This window comes from Panthera onca, chromosome C1 (assembly GCF_046562875.1).
Source record: "Panthera onca isolate mPanOnc1 chromosome C1, mPanOnc1 haplotype 2, whole genome shotgun sequence".
NCBI classification, from domain to species: domain Eukaryota; kingdom Metazoa; phylum Chordata; class Mammalia; order Carnivora; family Felidae; genus Panthera; species Panthera onca.
This window is the reverse complement of record NC_138346.1, coordinates 90,149,302-90,172,345: the sequence shown is the minus strand read 5'-3', so window position 1 is coordinate 90,172,345 and position 23,044 is coordinate 90,149,302. Positions and strand designations below refer to the sequence as shown.

General features: G+C 34.0%; 1 protein-coding gene across 3 annotated transcripts in view; it reads right to left on the bottom strand.

Moving 5' to 3' along the window:
* Positions 1-23,044, bottom strand: part of LRP1B (LDL receptor related protein 1B) — a 1,899,539-nt gene that overhangs the window by 151,049 nt on the left and 1,725,446 nt on the right. For all 3 annotated transcript variants that reach the window (XM_078451331.2, XM_078451332.2, XM_078451333.2), the window contains exons 67-69: positions 15,016-15,132; positions 6,669-6,775; positions 1,085-1,214 (exon numbers count right to left, since the gene is read on the bottom strand). In XM_078451331.2, the coding sequence (XP_078307457.2) occupies positions 1,085-1,214; positions 6,669-6,775; positions 15,016-15,132 (354 nt within the window). The remainder of the gene's footprint in view (positions 1-1,084; positions 1,215-6,668; positions 6,776-15,015; positions 15,133-23,044) is intronic.

Below are 23,044 nucleotides of genomic sequence, written 5' to 3'. Positions count from 1 at the left end.
GGTCTTAAACATGAATATATGCATAATTAACTGAGTCTATAGAATCTGAAGTATTCTTTTATGACATAGAAAATAAAAATAGCATGTGGATATTTAAACTACTATCAGTACCTAATCTAATTAATTGACATAGTAATTATGATTGCTGCCTTAGTCTCTGGGTTTGAGTTAGCTAGGCTTGCCTTCAAATCTCTGGTAGCCAAAAGTACTTATATAATGGCTTTGCTTACTCCAAGGATGCTCAGAAGCTTTTTCTTAGAGTTTTAATTCCTTTTAATTGGCAGTGTTTGCCTAGAGATCTGTATTCATATGGAGTCTGAAGATAGGTCTATATTCAGTAAGAAAAAAGATCAATTAGCAATATCGACCACGGGCAGCAACATGTGTGTCCTGTATCTGCTACTGTCACCTAGGCTCTCAAAGTAATGCTTTTGTGGTTGTACATAGATCATAGCATGATTTTCTCCCAGTAATTCTTTTTTTTTTTTTTTTTGGTAAGATGATGCTATTAAAATACCTAAGTATAAAAAAATTAAGTTTTAATGGCCATATTTCTAAGGCTATATTTAGGGGATAAAAACGCACAATAAATTGGGTGTTTTTTCCCTGTACTCTGGTCTTGCTTCCTAATTTTATTTTGATTTTGGACCAAAATGCAAATAGAAATAATATACTTATGCTTTTTCTCAGCTGGTTTCATGTTGAAACTACTGCATTCTTTTCCATAACCTTAATGTCCATAACTGAAAACCTGACGTTTATTGCACTGACAGTTTCAACATATATCACTTTTCCATCTTGGAGGAACAATTCCAAATGGGGTGGAAAGACAGAGAAACCAGAAGATCAAATTTGGGAGTAATGCTTGGATCCCAAACATAGTAATTATCCTACGCTAAACCACCTTCAAAACATATAAAGGGTACACTATTTAATTCACCTATAAGCATATCTAAAATCTTATATCTAAAACATAGTCAGTATGTGTGTGCATTTGCCATTGTTTTCTCCTAATTACTGCTTAAAATGGTTTTATACCAAGTTAAAATATCAGCTACATTAACTACCACCTCAATCATTTTACCTGGCTCACAGTTTTTCTCATCTTCTCCATATTTACAGTCTTCATGGCCATCACATTTCCACTTTGCTGATATACACTGACCATTGGAACACTGGAACTGATCTTTGGAACAACTTGTTTCACAATTTCTCTGTCAAAAACCACACAACACAGTTAACATTAAATTTTTACACTGCCACAAATAAGAAGCTCAGATGGTCATTTAAGCCCACGGCTATATAACAAAACTATAACAATTTTCTATTTTCATTTGTCTCTGTAAGTCTTATGATGACTTACAGAGAAATGAGAAAAGAACATAGATCCTATGGTTCCATCACATCAATTACTCCGAGGAGATCATTTTCCGATAGACAGGAGGTCATGTAATTTTAATAATTATAGGTGACAATAAAGATCGTGGAGGAAATAAAGGGTTAAAAATTATCTCTAATAAGTACATCCAGTTCATTGGGAATGGGGTAGCAGGATGAAAGTGAAACAAAGAAGAATGAAGGCCAATCTGTTCTGTGTTGGCAAAAACTTCCTGCAGTGTCCTTCCTTTATCCTTCTTTTCACACTTCTTCCTCAGTCCTTTCACAAACTAGTTGCTGTTCATAATTTTTCTCTCTTCCAACATTTGTTGCTAAAGAACCGTGACAGGAACTGTCACAATTGTCACGTCTGCTAGTTTGCATATAGATTTTATTTGGAAGTCAAACAAGACAGTAGCTATACCTTTGGGAAACCTTTCGATTCTTTATATGAGATCAATAAAAGGGAGCCAGTAGAAATTAAACTTCCTTGGGTCTGACCAGTCCTGTTGATATGGGATGCTCCAATGAAACGTCTTGCTGGGATGAGGTTTTTCTGTAAGTAATTTCTATTCTTGCCAAAAGATACTTGCCTGTTGCTTCCACAAAAGGTGTAACCGTCACAGCTTATGAAACTCTCACTAAGCGGACCATGTGGATCTGCTACTCCCTGCTTCTTTGCAGTGTCATCCCCATGTAAAGAAAGGGAGTTTACATTCTAAGTCCCTGTAATTTTCTCTTTGCCAATGGTACTTTAATTAGACTGCCCACTATATAATTCATTTTCTTCTTACTGCCTTTCTTCTTCCCTTCTTTTCTCAAGTATTGAGGGGTTACCAGGTACCAGAGTTTCTTAAATAAGAATCCAAAGGAAACTAAGATTTACTCCATGTATTTTTTAAACTCATAAACTAACAGGAAATACCATCCCCTAAACCAACAATTACAATAAAATGCATCGACTGTCAAAATAAATAAGTGTAATTTTAATCATATGGATTCTCAAGGTTTTTATGAAAGGATTTATAGAGGAAGTTTAAACAGAAATGGAACTATTTAAGAAAAGGCTTTTCCTGTGTAAGGATAATTAGAAATGCAGTGCATCTGCAGTGTAAATCCTGTAATAGTAAATGCTGTAAAAGACGGAGAAACAGTCCATGCACTGGTCATGAGAAAGGGATTTCATATGTTTTGTTCACCACCTTACCACCATGTTCAGTATTATAACTGGGACATAATAAGCATTCAATAAAAACTGCCAATGTAATGAATGAATTAATGAATGAGGTAGCATATGCAGAAAACAAGGAATATAAATTAAAATTTCACGTAACTCAGTTCCAGTAGAATAAGGGTCATGTTTGTCTGTATGATAGGCACCGTGTGTGTCTGTGAACCAAATATCTAATACTGCACCATGATTATAACAACTGCTCAGTATATATTTGTAGAAATTAATCAAAGGTTATCTCAGCAATAAAGTAATTTGAGTAAAATAGCTCAATAACCAATGGCACTGGTGTATCTGTATTGGCAGCAATACAGAAAACATTACTTTTAGATATTTTTCAATTGTCAGAAGATTTCAATCAAGGATAAATTACAGGACAGTTGATGAGTATGTGTGTGTGTGTCTGTATTTGTGGGTTACTTAATTATTATTTTAGACTCAAAAGCGTAAAGAAAGAACAGAATAATGAACCTACGTGCCCATCATGCTTGTTTAACAATGACGAACACGTCACTATTCATGTTTCATACATCCTCCATTACACTTATTTATAGTCTGGACTATTTAACATAACAACAATAGTATCACTACATTCGCAATATCACAAAATTTGCCCAAATCCCTATGTTATTAGTCTAAAGTCTAATAACTTAGACTTACTCTAAAGTTATTTCCTATCAATATCTAAAATTTTCTCATTTTTAAAATATTGTTTGGTAAAATAAGGATCTAAAAGAAGTCTATAATTTTGAATTTGGTTTGAGTTTCTTTAAATGAATAACTATTTCCCATTCTCCTAGGTGTGTGTGTGTGTTTGTTTGTTTTTCTAATGCTATTTACTACTTGCAGACAGACACTAGGTCATTTGTTCTACTGAATGTCCCACATTCCAAATTGGGCTGGTTGAATCCTAAGAAGGATACCTTCGGAACATCTAAAGTGACTATTGAGCTTTTTGTTTTTTAAAAGTATTATTATACACACATGTATTTTTATACATTTATTATATTTCAATCCATTAAAGTCATTTTTCTTTCTGATGTCCAAGCTGTCTCTTTCATTAGTAGAAACCCCTTCAATTATCTCCTATGTATTCGGGACACTATACTAATAGCCTTATTCTGGCTTAACAAGATAGTAGTGACTCATTTTATTTATTTATTTATTTATTTATTTATTTATTTATTTATTTAAAAAAATTTTTTTTCAACGTTTTTTATTTATTTTTGGGACAGAGAGAGACAGAGCATGAATGGGGGAGGGGCAGAGAGAGAGGGAGACACAGAATCGGAAACAGGCTCCAGGCTCCGAGCCATCAGCCCAGAGCCCGACGCGGGGCTCGAACTCACGGACCGCGAGATTGTGACCTGGCTGAAGTCGGACGCTTAACCGACTGCACCACCCAGGCGCCCCAGTAGTGACTCATTTTGTCAATTTCCTTCTCGGACCTATAAGTGGACATTTCTCAAAGGAGTTTTGTTTCCTTTAATAGGAAAATGGTATTTAGAGGCCACTGTATGAATGTTAAGGATAGTCTATAATGCTGAGATGTCACTGGTTTTAGAATTTTTAAGTGGCAGAGCTAAGAATTTTATATTTTTAGAAAGAGAAAGATAAATCAAAATCTCCTACTGATATTTTTGAATTTAATATTACATAATTTTATTTACATTTTTTTGTTCCTACATTTGTATCTCCTTTCTTTTACTTCAAACTTTTAAGTGCTAATAACATTAAAATAACTAAGCATTTGATCTACCCTACTCTCAATATATACGAGTTTCAAATTAGCAACACCAACATTATTAATAACAAGCATATGAACACAGTTTAAGATTCCTTTGCATTTCTTTTTGTCCTTACAATGCATTATACTGGATGTAGAGTCCAAATAGTATATTTTAAAGTCACTTTAAATATTTCTTCTCTGGGAATTAATCACTCAATCTCTGTATGCCACTGATGTGATACACAATTATGCTGATCCAAGTTTTTATTATTATTTATTATTATTATTATTATTGTTTTGGCCGTAAGGAACAAGCTAATTATATTATCAGTTAACATCCTTACAAAAACGTATCCTCACAATTTTATTTTTTATTCCTAAATTGAGAGTACCCTGTATGTAATTTGGTTTTCTAGCCATTTGTTTGTTCCTTTGTTTGTTAGTCCATTCAACCTGTAATTCTCGCCTTTAGAAAGAAAAGAGGAATCAACTGCCTATAGTGTTAGACACTTCATTACTTATAAAGACCACCTTTAAGAAAGTTATTTTGGTTCCCTAGGGGCATTACCATGAAAATGTCTGTAATGGAGGTCTATCCAGCCATCAAAGAACTACATCCATGAACTTAGGGCATGAGATAAATGGTGTTAATAAGGACATTTACTTTCACTTGAATAAGATTTTGGAAAATAAGTGTTTGATTCTGTATATATACCTTGGGTGTCTAGTGAATAACATGGAAAATGCAATCATAAGCCTTAAACAGTATATCTCCACCTCTTGATGTTTCACAGATTACACAGGGGTGGTGAAACAGGTTTTAAAGAAAAAAAAAAAAACGATTACATGGTATGGATGAGTTTATGTGAAAAGTATTTGTCTGACTGGGAAACATTTAGTATAATTTTTGAATAAATTGGTACTAAGTAAAAATGTAGTTGGGCAGTAAGAATGTAGCTCTCCTATGAATTAAAAAAACTGAAAAAAGAATTCTGTTTGGACTTGTTTGTGACTAGCCCCATGCATATAAGTGCTATGTTTCAACTTCTCCTAAGAGACCTTTGCAACCTCAAGGTTTAGGTTTTCTGGCCTTTGGGTGAGAAGTTAAATACATTTGTTTCCAAAATCTAGGCTCCTGAATGTGACTGGGGACTTTTCCAAGATAGTGTGAAAATGGAGAATTGTCAAATCTTAATACGAATACCCGCAGACTGGGAAAGAACTAGTCTGTAGTCTGTATGGGTTCTGTAAATAGTAGAGACCTACAGTGTCTCCCAAAGATGTAGGAAATTGGTGGATGACTAATGATGTTTGACCTGAAACACAGAAACTTCTACAGCAGCAGAGAATCTCTCTAGGCAAACCTATAGTCAATGGAAGGACCTTCGTGAGGGGTAGGTGCTTATGTGTGTCAACCAGAGGAGCAGAGGTCTAGGGAGTCATTGTACCCTGGAAGGAGGCATGCTGGTCACTGAGGACAAGAAAACTAATTTTTCCTTTATTTATGACTAGGCTTGGTGTCACCAGTGTTGTGTTCCTGATATTAACATGGAAAATCATTAACAGAAAACCATGAAGTGACTCTTACTGGACTTTTCTGTGATACTAGAGAGTTTACTCTAAAATATTTTTTTACTTATAAAAAAATATATATATAATCATGTGTCATGTATTATTTTTAAAGCTCCATGGAGTAATTAACAGCTGAAACACAAATACATAGATGCATAAATAATGAATTGTGTGAGGTATTACGAGTGTTAACACAATCTTAAGTTTACAGAATTATCCAGAGATATTTTACACTTTTTTCACTTAAGCTGTGTGTACACAGACCTTATTATAAATGGATTGTGATTCATCATCTAAGCAAAGCTGAACCTGTGGTTTCATGAAAATTGATGACCCACATCGAAATCTATAAGACTGTATCTATTGAAGAAAGAGACTGGGGAGAAGAGACTGTTTAAAATGCATAAAAATATTAGTCCTGACTATAAATACTGCAGCAAATTTATGAACAAATTCACAGATGGCAAGGGCATCAGCTATAGGGAATAGGGTTTCCAAACATCCTATTCCCAACCCAGCTATTCACCACTTGAGGTAAAACAGACTATAAAGTTAACTGTCAATAGTAGCACAAGAACTATTCCCCGTGCTGTGTGTGTGCAGCACAGAGCTTAGATATAATACTACTTATCTCACTGTGTCAGGAGTAAAAGAGTATTTCAGAGATGTCCATGACAGACTCACTGGATTGAATAATAATAATTATAAATGTGACTCTAAAAAACTTTCTTTTTTGTTTGCTTTTACAAAGTTGCCTACCTCATCGGAGCCATCTGCACAGTCAAAATCTCCATCACACCAGAACCTCGAAGAAACACAGTCCCCATTGGCACAGAGAAAATCTTTCAATGTGCAGGTCTGAGGCTCTGGGGACAGAAAAATAGCACAGGCTTATTCGATTATATGCAACTACATTCTAAATTTATATGACATATAGCATGAGGTAGCATTAAGAAAAAGGAGGTTAGCCAAGCAATTGTATAGGAAGCCAATAAATAGTTTAGAAAAAGTGTTTCATGAAGCATCTATGGTACACAGTATGATGATTTTTCAAATTTATTTTAAAATCATGAATAGAAAGTGGCATTACAGAAACAAATTGATAAAAAGACAAAAGATAGCTTACTGTTTAGTAAAAATAAACATCAAAGTAAAATAAGACATAAGAATCTACATATTACATAATAACAAATCTTTTCCAGTTGTTGGAACTCTAAGTCACTTTATGTTTTTACTTTAAGACATTTTGTGACTCTGTACCTATGGGGCTATTTATTGAGTAGTAAGTCTAGGTTTTGACTCTTGACTTTTATATTGTATTCTAACAAATTTCTAATTTTTCAGTTTTGTCCCCAGAGAGTCTAGAGTTCATAAAACAAGAAGAATACATGGGGATATTATTGGACATGACTGGGTGGGTAAGAGTTGAAAGGACACAAGGAACTTCACTTTTTAAAAACTGCCTTTTGGGGCACCTGGGTGACTCAGTCAGCTACGTGCCCAACTTTGGCTCAGGTCATGATCTTATGGTTCGTGAGTTCAAGCTCCACATTGGGCTTGCTGCTGTCAGCACAGAGCCTACATTGGATCCTTAGTCCCCCTCCCCCTCTGCCTCTCTCTCTCTCTCTCAAAAATAAACATTACGAAATAACTGAAAACTGCCTTTTTGTTTATGCAAATGTTTGCTCATGTCCTGCAGCATTTACCTGCCATTTTAAGTAATTTGCCAGTTATTGATTTAATTATGCTTCACCATAGTCCACATAGGATATAAGCCAAATAGTGTGACTTACTGCTTGGCTTAACTCCTATATAGAATATGTTTCATCTGCACAATGACGTAGGATTCCAGGAATTGATATGACTGCTACAGATCATCTCTTGTTTACTTTGTGTTCTTTAAATAGAACTGGTATCTGGCATGATGAAAGACCCCTTTTTGTTTTCTCTACTCATTAACTGTATTTACAGCTGCCTCACACGCAATAATAGGAGAAAGGAAGGAAGGAGGAAGGAAGAATAACAGAAACTTAAGGAATATCCGTATGAAGCCTATTTTCTGCATAAATATTGTGAATAATTTGGCCCACATTTGATTACTGCTATACACAATCACTCAGTTTCTAGCTAAAGGGTAACATCAAGAATGCTTGGCGTCATGAAGGCTCTTATATTTCTATATAGAGATCCCTCCTGAGACCACTGGGAGAACTATGGAAAGTGTAAATATGTATCAGCATTTTGTTCTGCTCTGAGACTTCATATACTAAAATGTGAACTTCAGGCTATGAATAAGACAAAATACTATTCAGTGGAATGAGAAAAAGCCACGTAACAGAAGGATCCCTTCATTTCTCAACACCCCATTGTTTAGTGAGGATGACAATAGCACTTTCTCCTTTCATCTTTGCATTATATTTACATATATTATCCCTTAATCTTAAAAACAACTGTATTAATATTACTATTTATAACAATAATAATTATTACCAGCTACTGGTGGCTTATTTGTTGTTAGGCACTAAATGAAATTAATGCTAAGTACTTGAATTAACTCAACGATTAATTCTAACAACTGTGTAAGGCAGGTGCTACTATAGGACCCTTTTGCCAATGAGTAAGTTGAGGCACTGAGAGGATAAGGAACTGTCTCCAAATCACCCTGCAGGCAGAAGAGCCAGTACTGAACTTGAACCTAGATGATCTAATACCACGGCCTGTACTATTTAATACTAGGCCATATCGTTGTCTCCCTTACTACCGAAGAAATAACAAGTGTTCACATATTACAGAGATGAACAATAAAGGCCTGGGAAGTCAAGTTACTTGTCCAAGGCACATGGCTAACAATGTATACTTCACTTAGAAATAAAAGAGAACTCTTTTTCTCTTATCATTCTTCCATACTGAAGCCATTTCACCCTCCTGTTTACACACGAGCAGTTTTCTTCTTAGGGAAAAGAAATTGTAGTGAAATTAATAAGTTAATTAATCAGTGCTCAATTTATTTAATAATGGAAAATAACAATCAAAATGATTTTCATTAAAAATCAGAGAGCATTTTTTAAACACACACTTAGATGTTTAAAAGAAACAGCAGTAGAAACTTTGAATTTATGTATTTGGAGGTGTCTGAACAGAATATATTTATCCTTTAATGTTCTAACTTGACTTTATGCTAATTAAACACAAGTGTGTTCATCATGTGCTAAACAAAAATGACTTCACAGAGTTTGACACACTTTTCTATAGGCAGGGTTGGATGTTGCTGATCTAAGGTGATAACAAGTTATAAAGTTATAAAGTACTTCAAAGCATTCATCCAGTAATTCCACACAACACTTGTTCTATAGAGACTTAGCTAACATTGTTAATTACTCTGTTTTAATAGGGGAGGAGAGGAACTGAGTGATTTTTTGGAAAAAAATTTTTTTCAGTGCATATGAAAATATGTATGTTTCTAGCATGAAATGCCAGCAAAACCACTTCTGAATAATAATCATGAATTATTTATACATATACAAATGTCATCAAGAATGGGATAGCAAGTCTGTTTTTAACTCTCATCTGTATGCCTCAGAATCTTTTGCCACTGGATGTCTCAAAATGAAACTTTCTCTTGAGAAAACCGTAATTAAGTTATGAGACAAGGTCCTGAGGGATTGCATTCTCTTGCTGTTTCTTAACTTTGATCTTTTCTGGATAAAGTAAAAGACCAATGTTCAGATGTTGGCATGATAGGTAGCTTTTTTGTTAAAAAGAAGAGCAAAATGATCATACCTGGAAGATAACCCATTTGGAAAGAAAATTTGAATTTGAAATTTCCTCCAGTATTTCCAAAATGTTTTTCTCACATTAATAATTTTTTCTGATATTGCCTATGTCTCCAGATCTAAAGTAGATAGGGAACCCTACGCATGAAAAATTAACCAGGTTTTCCATAAGTCTCATTTAAACATGCCAAATTAACAACAAAGAAGCCTTCACAGGATATTTTGGAAGGCTGATCTGGATTCTATAATGAAAATAAAAAATAGGGGCATTATATAGATAAGTCATTTCCTTCGATACTAAAGGAAGAAAAGCATACAGCTTCAAAACTCAAAAGAACTTTGGAAGCTATCTTGCACAAAATGGAAAAAGAAAAAACAACTAAGTTTAGAAAATAAAAGTGAGTTTCAAAGCCACAGAGTTAGTGGCAGAGCAGAAAGGCTTCCAGACTCCAATTTCTCTGCTGAGTATATTATCATAAACCCTTGGTGATAAGTTCAAAAGTTATATAAATGTGGGTGTAAGCATCTGAGGAGAATTTTTAGAATACAATTAGTATAACTGACATGCTATACAAATAATCTTCTGATATAAATTCAGTGTGAAAGTACTAGAAATTCAAATAAGGCAGACACAGCTTGTCTCTCTACGAAAACTGTAATCTGGCTGATCAAGTTATTTAGTGCTTTTATATCTATTCGATTGTTAGCTACTTCTTAATAATGAAAAGATATGAAATAATTTATTTTGCACATCAGTTACTTAGCAGGTGTACATGCCGCATACATTACATTTATTGCTGATAAAGATAGCATAGGTGCTGAGACTTGTCAGGTATTTTCAAACCTTTGATACAGATGACAAAGTAACTCCAGTGACAATAAAATTTTCTTGTTTCTAAGAGCATAAATCATTGTTGGAGCAAAGTGTCCCTGCTGAACACTTTACAAGGGAAATGATCAGCAGATGATGAAGAAAATGACAATGGACTAATTATGCTATATAAATATAAAAAAGGAGAAAGCATATTAGATTGGAAACATAGCTGGTAGTTAATTGCTTCACTATGATGTAAACTCTTCCCATATCTATGCCTGGAGTGTTTACCACACAATTTAAAAAGTAAACTCATTATATCAGATTCATAAACACAAAAACCCAAAAGCGATTTTAAAAATACACTGCTAATATTATAAATGTGTCAGGCCCTGTGCTAAACCCTGAGAAATAGCTCTACTCCCTACCCTGTCTGCAGACATTTAAATAGGAACTCAGATAAATGTGATAAGGGAATGAGTGGATCAATGGAATGCACGTGAGTGTTGGTTGATGGAAAAAAAAATTTTTTTTTTTTACAGGTTTTTGAAATTTTAATAAAGAAAACGAAATGATCTGAATAAAGAGTACGTTCCATGCTTTTGGACTAGGTGACCTAATAAAGGGTGACCTATCTTGGATGACTCTATAAAGACCTAATTACATTAATGATTAACCTACAAAGTCAGTGCAATCCCGCTCAAAATTCCAGTTGGATTTCTTTTGGGGGAGCTCAAGAAATAAATAAGTTAACTTTTTGACAAAGAAAAGTAAAGAAGGGAGTCTTGCTCAGTGCAACACAGGGTAAACCATAGTAACAACAGCATAGCACTGGCTCAGGAACAGTCAGCTGGGCCAGCAGAACAGAAGAGAAAGCTCTGTAACACACCCATGTGCTGCATGTGTATAGAAACTTGACATAAAAACACGCCTTCTCTGTGGGTGAGGCCACAGGTTAAGGTTTAGTGGAGACATTCTACTACGCCACCATCATTGTAACAAACATACCTAAGGGATAACAAAATAGGTATGTTGAGGTCCCAGCGTGACTCAAAATGAACTACCTAAAACTGGCTCTGTGGCGAGCACAGCACTGAATGCTCCACAGGCCCAACCTTCTGGAACTCTCTGCCGATGTCAGCAGCAGTGGCGCGTGGCACAAGATGCAGGAAGCCAAGCAGAGAATGCTGAGGCAGGCTGGTGCACAAGGCCACGGGGCATGCATCTCCCCACGTGAAAACCCTTGTGTAGCCAGTGAGCTGATGAGCGCCAGCTGCCAGAAGAGCTGGAGGCGGAGTCAAAGGAGGTGGATTTAGGCTGAGTTCCCTTCTGGGTGCCCAGCGACTTTTCCTTCTGCGAATTCATCCAGACGTTCAGCTCTCCTAGATTCCTTGCTGATGCTGAGCACCCTGGCTTGTCTTTACCAGGTGCTAAAGTAAGATTTGCTGAACTGAAGCAGGCCTTCTCTTCCAGAACCCACTGCTCATCTTTGTTCTTCCTTTTACCAAACTCGGTCTTATGGCGCTCTCAGGCAGAGTGGGGGCTCACATAAAAAAAAATGCTACTGTTGTTTTTAACACTAAGGCTAATTTACTATCTCTGCTATATTCCACTACTTAATAATTGCTAACAGTAATTGCTCAAATATGAATCAAAATGCATACAATTGACTAGTGATATTTAGACAATATGGTAACATTATACTGTTATCTTTTGGGGTATACTGTTATCATTTATATATATTTAAATTAAATATATATGTGTTGGGGGTGCCTGGGTGGCTCAGTTGGTTAAATGTTTGACTTTGGCTCAGGTCACGATCTCACCATTTGTGAATTCGAGCCCCACATCGGGCTCTGTGCAGACAGCTCAGAGCCTGGAGCCGGTTTCAGATTCTGTGTCTCCCTCTCTCTCTCTGTCCCTCCCCTGCTTGCATTCTGTCTCTCTCTCTCAAAAATAAATAAACATAAAGATATACATATATATATATATACATACATATATGATGTGATATATATATAGTCCTGATTATAATATATAAATAATAATTTATATGCATATATAATACAGTTTTCTTGTAATTATATACTTCTAAAATTATAATAATTAAATCAAATCATAAAACTTTCAATAGGTAGTTAAAAAAATGGGAAATATCCCGATAACATTTTATACAGGAGCAGTAATTGTTCTACTGCTGACCTATATATGACCAACCTCTTGGTGCTTTATGTAGTTATGTTGTATTCTTTTCTCTCTTTTCATAGGCTCCACTTCTGCCCATGTAGAACTGTTGACATTTTCAATGTTTAAACTTTCTCATTTCTTCAGGTCTATTCAGATGGTACCATCAAACACCACTCAATTATCTTGATCCCTTGAGCCTTCCTCTCACACATTCTTACACGTTTAATATGTTATCAGTTCTGATACTGGTTCTGTGTATCCCCTCTATCCTTCCATTCACAACTATAATATGCTTCATTCTTGTTCACTGTCCTCTCGCCTCTGCAAATTCATCAACATTGTTATCTTAGGCCACATGCCCAGAGTGAGTGGGGACTAAAAGTGGACCACACATAATGGGGTATTTTATACTGCAATGCTTGATATTGCAGGCACTCTCTTGCTTTTCCTAAGGGTTCTGTGACGATGGCTACAGTGATTTCTCACTGTTTGCCCAGAGACAAGTGAGAAGCTGTGTTCCTTCTCCTTGAGTTCTTGCAAAATCATACCCAACCACTTTGGAAACCCCAGCAGACTCAGAAACAGGTTATCTCCACCCTTCATTCTTCTTCCCATTCTTCTCCAGTTATAGCAGTAGTTTAACTTCTATATAATTTCAACCACTCCTTGAATAAAGGGTTTTCAAAGATGTAAGTTTCTAATGTGGCCTTCTCACTTACCCTCTCTTTCAGGCATTGTGCTATTCTTCTCAGGTATCTTATTGACAATTAACACTAAATGTATCCCAAACTAAGCTAAGTAGTTATATGTATATTTAAGCTCTGAAATGGAAGTGAATTAAATAGAGAGTGTATATGTAATTGCTTCTTTTTTTGCATTTACTCTTCTATTCCTGCCATTCTTACCTCATTAGGTTTTTATTTTAATCACTGGAAAGAATCTGAAAATCTGCTATATAAAGTTTTTTCAGAGTTACTGATTAAAAGAATCTAGAACACTCTAAGTAAGATCAGTTGAGAGATACATATATGATGGAGTAATAAAAATTCCCATAATCAGAGTATTCCATAATCATAACGATCCAGAGATTTCACAGTTAATGGACCTGATCCTCAAACACCAGTCAGATTAAAGTTCAAAAGTTATTTTTAAAAAGTTGATATTTTGCAAACTGAATATCCAAGTGGTTTATGAAGGCTATGACTCTACTAATTATATGTTTTTATGTAACCTCTTCCTATGCTTTAATGTAACAGTTTCTATTTCATCTCCTGTATCTTGGGAAATGATTGTTCTTAGTCTAATGTATAAGATTAAACACTATTGGGGGCACCAGGGTGGCTCACTCAGTTAAGCATCCAACTCTTGGTTTCAGCTCAGGTCATGATCTCACAGTTCATGGGATCGAGCTCCTCATTGAGCTCTACACTGACTGCGTAAAGCATGCTTGGGATTTTCTCTCTCTCCCTCTCTCTGCCTCTGCCTCTGCCTCTTCCCTCTCTATATCCCTCCCGCCCCCCACCCCCCACATTCCCTAAATAAATAAATAAATAAATAAATAAGAGTAGACACTTGTTTTCACCAAATCCTTTTTGGAAGTAGCAGAATATTTAATAAATGGAATTTGATTATTATCTTATTTTAAGCATGATTATATTGCCTTTTTTTGTTTAAATGCTGGTAAGAAATATATTCAGAAATTAATGTTAGAATATAAACATGCTGTCACAATTTTACGTACTGCCACACTTTTTAGAAAATAAAATTGTTGGACAATTATTGTCTTTTAAATTTATTACATAAAAATGCAGGAGGCAGATGATGATAATAGTGTTATTCTATTTTCAGAGAAAAGCATCCTGAATACATATGGTGTTCTCTACTCCAGAGAGAATAAATGATATTTTGCTGAAAGATGCTCTTGGGTAAATTTGTAGTGTAAAAGGATTTGAGACTGAAATGAAATGAATACCATCCGTTAAAGAATGATATGTTTTGTACTGTCTCCACATCATTCAGCTCTTTGTATGAACTTGCATCAAGGGCTTACTGTGTTGCATACTAATGGGTTGCACTAAACCTCATGATACTTTCATACCAATTCTGATAACTACAAGAAAATATCTTCCAGTATGAACATTTCAATAATTCCACCATTTGAGATTCAGGTCAATTTAGTCCGAATATTCTTGTCCAAATGTGAATATATTTATAAAAATGTGAGCTGCGGGACAGATAGGTTCAAATTCATACCTTAACTGAACTAAACATTGCTCTCCTGCTTATTGAATATGCTTCATGCTCACAGTGTTCTCAAGCAACAGCTACTTACTACAGTTTTCTTCATCTGAATTATCACTGCAGTCATTTTGGCTATCACACCGCCAGTGATCTGGAATACAGTTGTTGTTTTTACACTGGAATTCATGAGGTCCACAAGTCTTTTTGTCTGTAATAGAAAGAATCAGAGTTTGCATCACTGACTTCCATGAAGATATCCCTCACAATATCCTTACTGCCATGCCAAATTCAGGGCGTATGACATTTCCTCAGACCTTAATTCAGTTACTAACTGAGAAGCATCTCTAGGAAAAACTGAAGTTAAGTGCTAAATAAAATTCATCCTACTGTCTTGTTTTATGTTATCAGTCATGCTTTCATCACTAGCCAATTATAAAGCAATTGATTGGCCCACCCAAACAAAGTCAACACAAATCAATCAAAAAAATCAAAACTATTAAGAACTACCATTCTCTTTAGGGTACTCCCTCCCTAAGCCACCTTCTATTTCTTGCATAAGACAGCAAAAATAAATGGTTATTAGTCAGACTCTGAGGTTGTCATCTTGTCTTCCTCCCTAAGAATTTCTTACTCATAATCAACCTATCAACTGATCTAAACTCATAGATTATAATAGAACCTGTAGTGTACAGACCTTGAAAATTAATGAAGTATCATGTCATTTGATTTCTAAACAATCCCACTGAGTACAAGGACAGGTATTAACTAGCCTTTCACTTTACAAATGACAAAACAGAGACTTAGAGTCTAGAAGCCTGATGAAGTTTTACTACCATTAAATGGAACAGTCAATGTGTGTGTGTGTGTGTGTGTGTGTGTGTGTGTGTGTGTTTGTGTGTGTTTACTCCTGCTTCAGTGCTCTTTACAAGAAACCTGTGTTCAGAATTGAGCCAGAATCAGAATGCATGCAATAAGAATATATCTAAATCTTAGGTCATATATTCTTAAATTTTCACAAGAGTAATAGCTAACTGTATACAGTCTAAAGCAGTGCTTCTAAAACTTTAATGCACACACATATAAATTACTTTGGAATTTTGCTAAAATGGAGATTGTGATTATGTAGATCTGGATTTCTAAGAAGCTCTCTAGTGATAACACTGTCCTTGGTCTATGAAACACCCTGATTACCAAGGGTCTGAAAGCTAAAGATGGAATGAATTCAATAATATAACAATAATAAAATTGTAAATGCTAATGTGTAAATTAGGACACATTCCCTATCTTGACTCCTTACTCTCAGGTGTATTAGGGATGGACAGTGAGTCTAACAACTCAGACTAATAAAATAGATTAACTAAAGGAGAAGATAAGCAATTTGGTGGTGTTTGCTTTAAAATATGTCTTATAAAATTCAGGGGCACCTGGGTGGCTCAGTCGGTTAAGCGGCTGACTTCGGCTCAGGTCAGGATCTCGCGGTCCATGAGTTTGAGCCCCGCATCGGGCTCTGTGCTGACAGCTCGGAGCCTGGAGCCTACTACAGATTCTGTGTCTCCCTCTCTCTGACCCTCCCCTGTTCATGCTCTGTCTCTCTCTGTCTCAAAAATAAACATTAAAAAAAAATTAAAAAAAATTCAAATAAAATCATGAAAGCAAAAGTGATTTAGATATAATTGGAAAATTAAATAATGAACATCTATTAAGGATCCAACCTACCTCTTGGCTAAGCATTTTCCTAAAACATGATCATATTCAGCCTTCATAACATCCCTAAGAAGTATTATTATATGCACTTAAAATAATGAGAAAAATAAGTTTCAAGGAGTTTAAGCAATTTCTCCAATATTACAAAGATATTAAATGGCAATGGAAAAATTTATATCCAGATCTCACTACAGAAAAATATACATTTCTGTAGAAATTCTCATGATAGACTTCAAAATTTTCAAACTTTGCAAAATTTTCTACAGATAGATAGTCCTTATATAGATCTACATATAATGAGCCTGTATTTCCCTTCCTCCTTCCCTCCCTTTCTTCCTCCAGCCTACCTGCCTGTTAATGATTAGTCAGTACCTAACTTGTGTCACTGTGTTGAGTGCTGTGTTTTGTGGTATATCCTTTTCACTTGTGTTACACGTTAAATTAAATTTTAAAATTGGCTTAAAATCTATAAGTTGCCTTTTGGTATTGTTGATTGTCTCCTTTGCTGTGCAGGGGCTTTTTATCTTGATGAAGTCCCAATAGTTCATTTCTACTTTTATTTCCTTTGACTTTGGAGGCAGATGGAACTAGAGGGTATTATGCTAAATGAAATAAGTCAGTCAGAGAAAGACAGATATCATGTTTTGGCTCATATGTGGAATTTGAGAAACTTAACAAAAGACCATGGGGGAAAGGAAGGGAAAAAATAGTTTCAAACAGAGAGGGAGGCAAACCATAAGAGACTCTTAATACAGAGAACAATTGAAGGTTGATGTGGGGGGAGGGGAAAATGGGTGATGGGCATTGAGGAGAGCACTTGTTGGGATGATCACTGGGTGTTGTATGTGAGTGATGAACCATGGGAATCTACTCCCAAAACCAAGAGCACTGTATACACTGTATGTTAGCTGACTTGACAATAAATTATATTTAAAAAATAAAATTAAGTAAATAAATAAGAGAAAAAAATAATAAAATTGGCTTAAAATATGCAGAAGTCTAACACAGCATTTTTCACATTTCACTCAGTCAAGAAATGTGTTAGGATGATTGGAATTTCAATAATGACCACTCAAACTAGGGGTTCAGTACTGAACTATGTATATGGTTGTTTCATTTTAGCAATTAAACTTTTCTGAAGCCACTACTCTATGCTTATCTAAGATTAGGTTTATTAATTCCTCTCTATGTGTTGTTTGCATTATTTTAGAATATTGTTTTAAAATTTTAGAATATAAGAAAGTAAGAAAGATCAGACTGGATCAAACAAATAGACTATGTGACCTAGAATTACAACATTGGCCCCAAGCAATTCCCCATGGCTATGCAAGGTTCACATTTGATACTATCAATACAATAAGTGTTTTGGAGTTTGTTTGTTTTTTTTCCTCCTAAATGCCATTTGTACATTTGTCTATGTTTAAATATTTGTATCATATTTTGTGTTTGAAAGAGATCTGCACTTACTTTATTTCTTAACAAAAACAAGTTACAGTTGATTGCTAAGATTTCAGTTAGGGCATACAGAAACGTAACACCGAAAGGTTAATTGCCTTATGCAAGGCTATTCAAACGTTATGTTTCCAAATTATTATGTATTCCATATGTATTCCAAATGACACTGCCTATAAAAATGAGAAATACAAACTATACAGACCATATAGACTTTGTTCTTCATTTAAAGTCTCCCTTGAGGAGATTAAATATAAATATAATATATTTATATTATGTATAAAATATATAATATAATATAAATATATTTTAATAGGAAAATGTATTAGCAAGGTAAAATAGCAGTTATCAAATTGGCTACACATTAATATCACCTGGGGAATTTAAAAGAATTCCTTTGCCCAGTCAATATCCCACATCAATAAAATCTGGGTAGATCCCAGACATCAGTATTTTTATTAAAGCTAGCCAGCTGATTCCAATGACTAGGCAAGATTGAAAATCACTGGTCCAAAAACCTAATTGTAGAATAGAACATATAGAATTCCACATTATAATACTTTAGAGTAATTAATATAAAATGATCACAATATATAATTTTATTTATTCAAATTATTAAATAGCATTGGAACAATGTAGTTTTTTTTATATTATAAGAATGGAGAAAACAAATGGAGGATTTGAAAACTTGTTTTTTTGTTTTTTTTTTTTTTATTTACCATGTTCCCACATGAATTACAGATACTACTACACATTTGATCCTCCCGGAGGGACTACCAAAATGTAAAACTATGTAGTATCTACTGCAATCCTATTGCCACTTACATATGCATGGGCTATTTCTGAAAATAATAGTAATAATGTCTTTGTGAGCAAGAACTGGAGAAGAGGGCTGGGATACAGGAGTGGAAGAGAAATTTAGTTTTCTCATTATACCAAAAGAAATCCAAAGGAATGTAAAAACTACTAAAAGTAATATGTGAATTTAGAAAGGCTATAAATACAATGACTATATATATACATGTATATATATGTGTATATATATATACATGTATATATATATTTGATTATATTTCTCTATGTTAGCAATAACCAAAAATGAAACTAAAAAAAGAAAACTTTTACAAGGGCATCAATAAAATAACGAATATCTAGGAATAAAACTAGTGAAATTTGTATAATACCTTCATACTGAAAACTGTAAAACACTACTGAGAAAAATGAATTCACACCTAAGAAAATGCAACAATATATCATGTTCATGGATTAGAAAACTCAAATTGTTAAAACTTTCTTGAAATTAGTATAAAGATTTAATGGAACCCCCATCAAAATTCCAGCAAGTTATATTTGAAGAAACTGATTATCCTAAAATATACTGAAATGTAAAGGATCTAGAATAATCAATCAATAATGGAAAAGAAGAAAAAAATTGGAGAATTTACAGTACCTGATCTCAAAGATTACTATAAAGCTATGATAATTGAGAAAATGTAGTGTTAAACAAAATGAAACCAGAAATATAAACAAATATATACGGTCAACTCATTTTCAACAAAGGCACAAAATCAATTTAATGAGCCAAAGAAAGTCCTTTTTAGCAAATATTGCTGAAACAATGGCTATCCATAAGGAAAACATAAATCTCAACCTAATATATTTCATAAAAAAAATTAATTTGAGATGGGGTTCAGTCAATTAAACATACAACTCTTGATTTCGGCTCAGGTAATGATCTCATGGTTCATGGGTTGAGTCTCTCATCTGGCTCCATGCTGACAGCACAGAAACTGCTTGGGATTCTCTCTCTCTCTCTCTCTCTCTCTCTCTCTCTCTCTCAATTCTCTCTGTCTGCCCTTCCTTCCCTCAAAAATGAATAAACTTAAAAAATCTGAGATGGTGATAAACATAATGAATATGGAAAAATATTTTCATAATCTTGGAGTAGGCAAATATTTCTTGGACAGAGCACAAATAGCATTAATAATTAATACAAAATTAGTAAATTGGGCTTCAACAAAATTAAAATGTTTTATTCTTTAAAAAGTATCATTAAGAAAATGAATCGGCAAGCAACATATTAAGAAACATTTGCACCATATATATCTGGGAAATTACTTAGATCCAGAATATATAAAATTTTCTACATATCTTACACATTAGCAGACAAAAGACTTGAAAAGATACTTTATAAAATAAAAATATATTTGAATGGCAAATAAAGGTTCTTAAAACCATTAATCATGAAGGTGATGCAAATTCAAACCACAATGAGATACCACTACATACCTAACGAAATTGCTCAAATCAAAGAAGCCACACTAAATTTTCATGAGAATATAGAGAACTTGAAACTGTCTATTCTAGTTCTTAAAAGGGCAAACATGTATTTACTCTATAACTCAGCAATTTTATATCTAAGTGTTCATGGAAAATGAAAACAAATGTTAACAAAATAAATTTGTACAAGAATGGTTATAGCAGCCTTATTTATAATAATCAACTTCTAAAATAATCCAAGTGAGAATATACCCATTCAACTGAAAACTACTTAGGTATAAAAAAATAATGAATTACTAAGACATAACTAAGAAATGTTTTTAAAACATCATGCAAATGAAAAATTCACAAGCAAAAGTATAAATAGTATATGCACCTATTTATAACACGCCCAAATACAAGTAAAAATAATCTGTGGTGATAGAGAGGAGTTAGTGGTTGTAGAGAGAAATGCAAGGGAATTGACTAAAAGGTGAGCAAGAGTATTTTCTAGGGGAATTTAATTTTGGTGTTTGTTACATGCTGCATAAAATTGCCAAAACTCATCAAACTGAACATTTCAGATCTGAGCACTTAATTTTATTTTATTTTAATTAAAAATGACTTTATTATTAGAATTGCTAGGCATTTGAAAAGTCCAAATGATTATAGTATGGTAAAGAATTATTTTACTCCCTGAATGCTCAGGTGTATTCAGAACAGAAGGGCAGTCTGAAAGATAATTCTCTGTTTAAAACAAAACAAAACAAACAAAACAAAACAAAACAAAACAAAATACTACTTATTTGGGGCATCGAGATTTAAATGTTCCATACTAATTATAGGCAATAGTATGTGTATATGTGTACGTCTGTGTTTATATCACATACATGTATCTCCAGAGATTTCTTTATTTGGCATTTGAGGCTATCATGCCCTCATTCTGTCCTGTGCTAGATATTTGTAGTATCAGTTTACAATTATCTGTCTTCATTTTTTGGGTGATTTCAGTCCTAATGAGAGTACTGGATTTCCTTAAAGTGCACTTTGTTATCATCTGATATCTTTCTGACCCAAAGATACAGTTAGCTTTGCCCACCCTTAAAAAGCATACCTTTTGAAAATTTTAGATGGCATTCAAAAAATACAAATGAACTAGTATTTTATTATAGATCCCAACTATAGTATACATAATTGAGAATATAGAATATAAACAACTGTGTCTAAAATTTCATCCTTTTTGGAGGTGCCAAAGGTTTTATTTTAGTCCCAGAGTTAAATAATGCTTCAGCCTACTTGTATCACTTTTTTTTTCCTCTTGAGAACATCCCAAAAAAATGTGTCCCACTAAAATGTTTCCAGTAATATTCAGTAGTGATAATATGTTATATGTTGGCCTTTCATATATAACACATTTCATTTTTTCTGGTTAGCTCTGCAGCAGAGAACAAAATAACACATTATATTATTGGGGAAAATGTTAAGATCCTCCGTGAATATGTGACATGATGCCTATCGCATGTATATATTATATATTAAATATCCTAAAAAATAGTATTTTAATGAAGCAATAGATATCTAGAAAATTGAAATTGTACACTGTTACACTAGTAATGTTGTATTATTGCTTTAGAAAATAAAATATCACTTGTAAATTTGTCATGTGTTTTATTCAACTGCTGATTAGGAAAAAATGGCTTGGGAAAATTTATATCTTGAGGTATAGAACTCAGTTGGCTATTAATTTGAAAATATAATACATAAATTAATTTTAGAGCAAATTTAGTAAGAAGATTTTAGCTTGTGATTTAAGAAATGTTGGCAATTCATCTCTACAAAAACAAAACAAAACAAAACAAAACAAAACAAAAAACAAAAAAAAAACAGGAATGTGGGGGGCTTGTTGTCCTTGCTAATGTTTTTTGTTCGTAATCACCCCTTTCCATCTTCTAGTTTAGGAAACATGATTACAAATAGATAACATACATGCAACTTTTGTTACCAAAAAGAACAACAAAAAAACAAAAACTCCAGTAAATATAGTCATAGAAACATTGAAGCAAAAGAACTGTGAGAACAGTAAACTGTAACCTGAGTCATGGTAGCTGCTTGTTTCTTTTATTCCAGATTATAACGTCATAGAGTCAGAAGTATGACACCAGAATTGGAGTACCTTCTCTTGTAGAAATCCTTGTCCTCCATTGGGGGCAGGATGACGATCTGTTAGCTATCAGAGCATAACTTCTTTATGTCATTCTTTCCATTTTTTTTAAAATCAACTTTGTATAATTCTGATCTCCCAGTCTAAATTCTCCTTAATCATATAGAAATGAATCACCTATAAATGCTGCTTTACAAAAGTTCTAAACCTCCTTGACATTATGAGTTCCTCATCAATGATAAGGGAACATATTCTTTTCCTTTTTTTTCTATAGCAGGTAGCATCTACTGACACATACTTTTTGGTGACATGAATATAGTAAATATTAGATATATACCATTATTAGTGGCTGAGGTTTTTTTTGGTCATTTTGAAATTACTGTTCCTGCCTCTTCTGTCACAGGAGAGGACCATATGACCCAGAGAGGCATCTTCCCCTGGACCACAATTAGTTTACAATGGTCATGTTATTCATGTTTAATGTTTATTTATTTTTGAGTGAGTGAGAGAGAATGAGAGAGAGAGAGAGAGATAGAGAGAGAGA